Genomic DNA, 7454 nt, shown 5'->3' on the forward strand with positions numbered 1-7454 from the left:
ACAGCAATCCATAAACAAGGCTTCATTAGTTTTCATGCAGTTTTACACATTAAGTAGTAATTTCTCATCTAAAAGCTAATACACTTTGTACTTAGTCTTTAATCACAAAGATAGTAACCACAGGAAACAGGTGAAGACAATAACATTAGCATTTCACTAACTTTCATGCATTTAGAGCAAAGGTAATTTACCAGACATATGCCATGTACATGTAATGGGGTAACATCCCCCTTTGTTCTATCCTAACCAGTGAATTGATACACTTAGTGCTTCCTTGGGGTTGTAATCTGAGTTGTCTGGCTGGCTGTCAGCGCCACAATATAAATAGGTTTCAGAGTAACAGCCGTGTTAGTCTGTATTCACAAAAAGAAAAGGAGTACTTGTGGCACCTTAGAGACTAAGGTATGCATCGGATGAAGTGAGCTGTAGCTCATGAAAGCTCATGCTCAAATAAATTGGTTAGTCTCTAAGGTGCCACAAGTACTCCTTTTCTTTTTACAATATAAATAAGAAAACTACTTTTCATAGTAATTAAAAAAACATGATTTCTCTCTGTTATGGAGGAAAGCTGGTTTGATATGAAGATATGTAATGAGAATTGTTGGAATGCTTTGGCATTAGTAAACATCTAATCTGTTGGTTTATGTAAATTAAGGTCCTGATCCTGCAAATGCTTAAGCACATGCTTTGCTTTATGCATGTGAGTAGTATTCTGAAATCCTTAATGTGACTATTCTTACATAAAATTAAATGTATTTTTGCAGGATCAGGGCCTAACCTGTCCTTCTAAATTTTCATGAGTAAGGGCCAAATCCTGCAATTTCTTTTCTCAGACAAAACTCCTGTACAATTTGAGTAAGATCTTCTCTATACTGAAACTGAAATAACTACATTGGTTGTAGTTGTTGTTGTTATTTCAGATAAGAATGCCCTATTTTGGTAATTCTTAAATTGGTTTTAAAAAATCTATTTACAGTAGGACGTTTTTATTCTGAAATGAGTACTGACACACACTTGCACTGAAATAACTAAAGGTGTGAATTATAACAGAGTTTAGTGATTTAAATTGCAGTGGCCACGTAGAAAAGAAACGCAGGACATAGATCTATGGATGTGAAATCTGTTGAAGCTTTGCAGCTGGCTACATCATCTTGTAAATTTAAAAAAAAAACAACAACTTTGTTTAGTAAAAATAAGCTTTTCATGAACTGAAGTCAAATACAAATGTTTTCTTGACTTTTTTTAAAGTTCCAGTGGAAACAGTTATTACATAAACCTTTCCTGCAGAATTTGCATTATTTTGATCATGCATGAGAACCAACTTGAAAATCAATGTAAGTTGAAAGTGAAAATAAAAAACCCTGAAATTAATCTATTTATCCAATCTGAGAAATTTAAAAAGATCATTAGTGGAAAAATAATCCTGCAATCTGCATCATATGTGGTAAAGTAATTTGAATTTTAAAAATTCTCTTCTAACAATCTAAGATGTTTAAAGTATCGTTAAGGACACTTTCAACACCACTTTTTCCCTTGAGAAGAAACTTACACTGATGTGTCTTTCTTTTTACAGGTATACAGAGACTTGAGCAAATGCTGCAAACTGAAACTGCTGAACCAGTTGCAAATAAAACATCTGCTGAAGATGAGTTATCTAATTCAGAAGACGAAACTTCAGTGAATCACGCAAATACATCATTAAATGAAGTTTCAGAAGGATACTCAGACATGAAAAAAATTGTTGTCTGTTAAAATCTTATCTGAAATTAGAGACTAAACAAAACATGATATAGCATGCTTGTGTTTATTAAAATTGTTACTTTGGCTGTAATACTATAGGACAGTCTCACTTTGCTGTAGCCTGTGGTTACTAATTTGCAAGCTGAACTGCTAGAATATTAGTAACCTGGCCCCTATCCTGACTTTAGCCTCTATTCTAAAAGCACTAAAGCCCACTTTTTAAGCATGCTGTTAAGTACCATTAAAGTCAGTGGGTCTTAAGCATGTGCTTAAGTGCTTTGCTGATTAGAGTGGGTTTGCTTACTCAGGGCCTTAATGAATCTTCAACACAATATTTTATATTATGGAGTATATATTTTAATCAGAAGACTGAAAATGTTGAACTAGCTGATACTGGTTGTCAAATTTTACTCAGTTTGTCAGTTGACAGACAGATGTGTATATAAAATCTACATGGGGACTTTTTAAGATGGTTAAAATAATTCAGACATGAGCTTTCTGAATATGCACACCAGTGTAAATACTTGTTTAGGAAATATTCAGTTTTTTGGCTTCCATGTTTCCTTTCAGATGTGTAAAAAATGCTTATTTATATATTATAATATTTGCATCTTTTTGTTGCAAAAACATAAGTCCTTTGGATCAGTTTTTCTCATAAAATATAAATGTAAATAAATTTAGAAGTATGTCGTATGCATTCATTATGTTGGACCAAAGTTTAGACCTATATTTGTAGATTTAATTCATAGCTTTATTTATTTTAGGAATGGGAACGGGGAAATTGAAATTGCAAAATCAAAAGCCTTCTCTTTTACAGAGAATCTCAATAGGAAAAAAAGGACTTTCCATAGCATTTAAAATCCCATTATAGGTGGTGGTTGTCGTCGTGCCACCAATATTTAGACAAACTTAACACTTTCCACTATAAAATCCTGTCTTTAGTTGCCCACCCTTGCACCACCCCTTCCTCCTAAGGCCCCACCCTAACACCGCCCCTTCCTCCTGAGGCCCCGCCCCCCGTCGCTTGACCTTACAGCCAGCAAAAGTGGGAGAGCATAGCCCGCGCACTTTTAAAGGGGGTGGGCATGGCCCCCTGGCCCCACCTGTTCCGGCGCCCCTGGCTGGGGTAGAGAGGCGTAAGTGCACTGGATCCTGGACTCTCAAGTTGTAACATTCCTCTGACTACTATCTATTAGCTGTGAATCCCACTGGCAAATGTCTCTTCACTTTCTCACAAGGGTCAACATGGGTCCACATAACAGAATTTCTGTTTTGGCTTGGGGGGTGGGGTGGGGAAGTGGCTGCTTTTTAAAAATATAAGAAATTAAATTTTAAAAGAGACAAAACATTATGGTTACAAGGTCAAGCGGTCAAAAGTTAAGAAATGCCAGAATTAAGGCACCCTGTGCAGTCTTAATGTAGCCCCCTTGTGTATATGCACAATGGATACAGGCTTTACATGATCATATGCTACTTTTCCACAGGACTCTGCCTTATTCAGTGCACAAGATGGATGGTGCTCACTGCATGGTTTAATATAGGAGTACTTAACTTTGCATCTTTAATGGTAGGGATTTTTATGTAATACTAATATAAGTAGGCTTAGAAGGATTAGATTTTTAGCAGTAAATGCCAGTAACCATCAATTCCATGGTACACACAGAGACCAATGAAAAAATGTTTCCATCAATAATAATTGAAATGTACAGATAGGCAAAGTAAGAAAAATGCTGCTTGAGAACTTACTGGCGTTTGATTTAAGAATATTTTATAAATTTTGATATGTGATGACGTTTTTAACAGTTATAAAGCTTTAACTTTTTGAATCTCAACATCTACTGTTGTTAAATTATTATCTGACCCTCCAAACAATTTAAAATGCTTAAAACTCAAAACTTTGCACAACTGTAAACATTTAAATGGATAAAAAGTAAAATTGCATAAAAATAAACATTGATATTATCTGCTGAAATTATTTTTTTAAAATTAATTCTGCCAAGCCTAAATATAAAGTTGCAGACCAAATTTCTATAGTCAAATTGATTTCTTCAAATCCTTAAGGGTTGCCATTTTAAACTCATATTTATTGTCTAGCTAGAAATGTATTTGCTTTTCAACTAAAGAGATAGTTATGTTGGAATCTATCTGCTATTTAACAGCCTAGGCTCTCCAAATTATAGCTCGCTAGTCAAACATCTGAATTAAATTACCAAAAACCACCAGGAGTCCTTGTGGCACCTAAGAGACTAACAAATTTATTTGGGCATAAGCTTTCGTGGGCTAAAACCCACTTCATCAGCCCATTTAGCCCACGAAAGCTTATACCCAAATAAATTTGTTAGTCTCTAAGGTGCCTTTTCGTTTTTGCTGATACAGACTAACATGAATTAGCTGAAGCCTGTATTAAATTATTCACTCATGTGTGTCAGTAGTTTTTCATACATATATTTGCCCAACAGGGTTTTTTTAAATAATCTTCACATTTTTTGCATAATGGAAATGAAATGAAATGAAAATGAATGAAATGAAATGAAAAATTAGCATTTAAAAATATCAGGAAGGTAATGTATCCTGTAACATCCTGCACTGCTAAGAGATGAGATAAAGAACTTTTTTTTTGCTCCCTTGGAAGACCAACCAGCTGTCATCAAGTGAATCTGGGGTAGCTTGTGCAACAGCATGTTTCCCTCACAAGCAGTGACTTACTCAACCCCATCCCAAAGGGCGCTGCCATGACAATTGACAGTTTGAGGGAGCTAGTTTCCTTGGGTGGCTGTGGGAATACATAGTTCTCATTTTCAGGCTCGCTCTTGCTGCAGTGGGTTTGCCTCGATTCTGCAGCTTCAGGAGTTAAGGATCAGCCTTGTCTGACTGGAAAGGGCATGGTGACCAGCACCAGGTGCTTTAGAGGAATGGGAGCCCTATTTTAAGCAGATGTGGGATAATTTCTCCCATCATAGGTCTCCACCTGGTCTCTAATAGTTTGAGATTAGGTTAAACCCTGAAGCATGAGGTTCACTCACCCTTCCAGAATTATTATTGTTAGTTAAAACAACTCTACATATTCTTGATATCTATATAACTATACAAACCCTTTGTGAATCTTGTTAAATTCTTAGTAGGGATGTAAATAACATTTTAAAAAGTAACAGTATAACCGATTGAAATTCTATTGGTTACACATTTAAACATTTACCCGGGGAACTAGGGTGCAGGGGGTGCTGCAGCATCCCCGCATTTTACACAGGGCTCCACTGCTGCCCCCACATCCAGGGATCTCTGCAGCTGCCGCCGCGTCTGAAGCTCTGATGTCACCCATGCCAACATCCCGGCTGCCAGCCCCACACCTGGGGCTCTGCTGTCGCCTGGCATCTCGCAACAAAGGCAGCAGCCGGGATGGACCCCGGCCGTGGGGGCCGACAGCCCAGAGGGACCCTAGCAGCCAGGAGGGACCCCCGCCATGGGGTCAGCAGCCCAGAAGGACCCTGGCCAGGTGGCAGCTGGGACCCTGGGCGGAGTTTAACCATTAACAGAAACCTGTTAAACTCTTACACCCCTAATTCTTAGCCTCAGTGACTTCCTGTGGCAATGAGTCCTACAGTATAATCAGCATTGTTTCTTTGTCTGGCCTAGCTAAGGATCTTAAGGGCAACAGTCATTTGCTCTACAGTTTGTAGCAACTGTTCAGCCGCCCCGTCCCTCACCTCACAGAGAGAAAAAGACAAAAGGCTAGATCCGCAAAGGAATTTAGTTGCCTAAGTCCAATATTTAGATCCTCGAAACCCTCACTCTGCCTAATCCTGTAAGTGCCTACGTTTCTGTCAGTGGGCATCTACAAAGCCACCTAAATCCTCGTGCCACCAGCAATGAGCCATCTATGGCAACCAGGATCTTCAAACCAAGTATTGTCTTGTCTATCTTTCTGGTGGGGCTGATACAGTAGGTGTTCTCAGAGGTCGCCTACCATATTGGGCCCTGCACAAATTACAGTTGTGATGGTACCCTCTGACATCATGTAACCCAGTTAGAGCACTCACTGACAGAATGTACCCCTGTGTCCACACTCTACACACTGCTGTAGTAATCTTTATACAAAGTATGCCTTGTAAGATATCTAAAAACTTATCATTTGCTGGTCAGTATTGTCCTGATAAAACATGTCTGGCAACATTGTATGTGAAGATATAAGATTTCCCTGTATGGTGAGCTCATCCCATGTTCCAAACTGAGGTTGGCAATACAGGTCTGTCTCAGACAAAGGAATGTGTGCTCTGCTTAATTTGCATTTAAGCAGTAAACAGAGTCCTCAAGCAGGAAGGGAAACAAAAAGAAGTTCCAATAGGTAAGGAAAAGCAGCAGGGAACATCCTTTCCTATAGACTCTCTATCTCCAGAATCTCAGTTGGGACTGTTTTCTGAGAAGGGGACTGACACTATAAAAATGAGAGACACCGCCCCCCCTCCACCAAATCCCCACCCCTCTTTCTCACTGTTTCCATCAATTCACTTCATCAGCGGGAGCAAAGGAAGCTGCCATTGAATTGGCGAAGGGGTCCCAACCTATGAAGTTTGATCAGATAGCTGAGAGCATGTGATGAGAAAAACATTGCTTTGAATTTAACATAGTCGGTTAAGTTAGGCACCAATTGCATTTTATCTTTATTTATCTTGTAACTATTTCTGACTCATTACTTGTACTCATTTAAAATCTCTCTCTTTGTAGTTAATAAACTGTTTTATCTAATTCTGTGTGTTTGAATTGAAGTGTTTGGGAAACTCCATTTAGGGTAACAAACGGTTTGGATATCATTTCTAGTAATGCAATAATGGACTTAATATAAGCTTGTACTGTCTAGGAGAGGTGCTGGGCAGTACAGGACATACATTTCTGGGGGGAAATCTAGGACTGGGGGTGTGTTAGGGTCACCCAGCAGCATAACCAAGGCTGGTAAGAGCCAAGGTGCGGCTGGCTGGCTGCAGCACAAACACACACATACAGAGAGACACAGCTGGGAGTGACTTGCATGCTGGAGGCGGTTTGTGAGCAGTCCAGACTTGAGGCTACAGAAGTTGTAAAGGACACCCCAGGCTAGATGGCAGGGGTGACACAGCTATTCATTAGTCTGTAGTGTACCCTGGGTATGTCACACTCACCCAATTTGGTGCCCAACTGAAGGCTGTGGGTTCTGCTAGATGGCAGGATATTTACAAGTTAGGCGTTTCATCGCTGAGTCCAAGTCCCCTTTGTGGCGCTAGCCCAAAGAGCTGCCTTATGTACAGCAGCCATACAGATATGGCAGGCATGGGACTTTTGTTCTACCCACGAGAGGCCACACCCCAAAAAGACACTTTCACCTCTCAGTAGTAGCTCCCTATTGAACAGAGTACAGTTTCAGGTCAATGTCTTGATTTCCAAAGTTGTGCACAGACACAGTCCTGGCTTATCTGAGAGGTTGCTTCGTCCATGACCATGATTTACCATCACAGCTGCCTTTCACTGGAACAATGGAACAGTTGACCTGTAGGATTATGCTTGTAACTCAGAGAGATGGACCTTTCACAGGTGTCTGACCATACCTGTACAACTCACTGCCAGGTGAAATAAAAATGACTGCTAACCTTACCGCGTTCAGAGCCAAATACAAAGCCCATCTCTTTACCCAACCTTTCCTACAAGAGTTCCCCTCATTCTTGCCCATTCATCTAAGAAAACAA

At 39.5% G+C, this 7454-nt stretch overlaps 1 protein-coding gene across 1 annotated transcript in view; it reads left to right on the plus strand.

Moving 5' to 3' along the window:
• The window catches only part of LOC102944673 (1-aminocyclopropane-1-carboxylate synthase-like protein 1), a 31655-nt gene extending 29235 nt beyond the window's left edge, over positions 1–2420 (plus strand). The window contains exon 14 of the mRNA XM_037890700.2: positions 1574–2420. Coding sequence (XP_037746628.1) covers positions 1574–1752 — 179 coding nt within the window. The 3' untranslated portion in view covers positions 1753–2420. The remainder of the gene's footprint in view (positions 1–1573) is intronic.
• Positions 2421–7454: the final 5034 nt, after the last annotated feature.

The sequence above is a fragment of the Chelonia mydas genome, chromosome 2 (genome assembly GCF_015237465.2).
Source record: "Chelonia mydas isolate rCheMyd1 chromosome 2, rCheMyd1.pri.v2, whole genome shotgun sequence".
NCBI classification, from domain to species: domain Eukaryota; kingdom Metazoa; phylum Chordata; order Testudines; family Cheloniidae; genus Chelonia; species Chelonia mydas.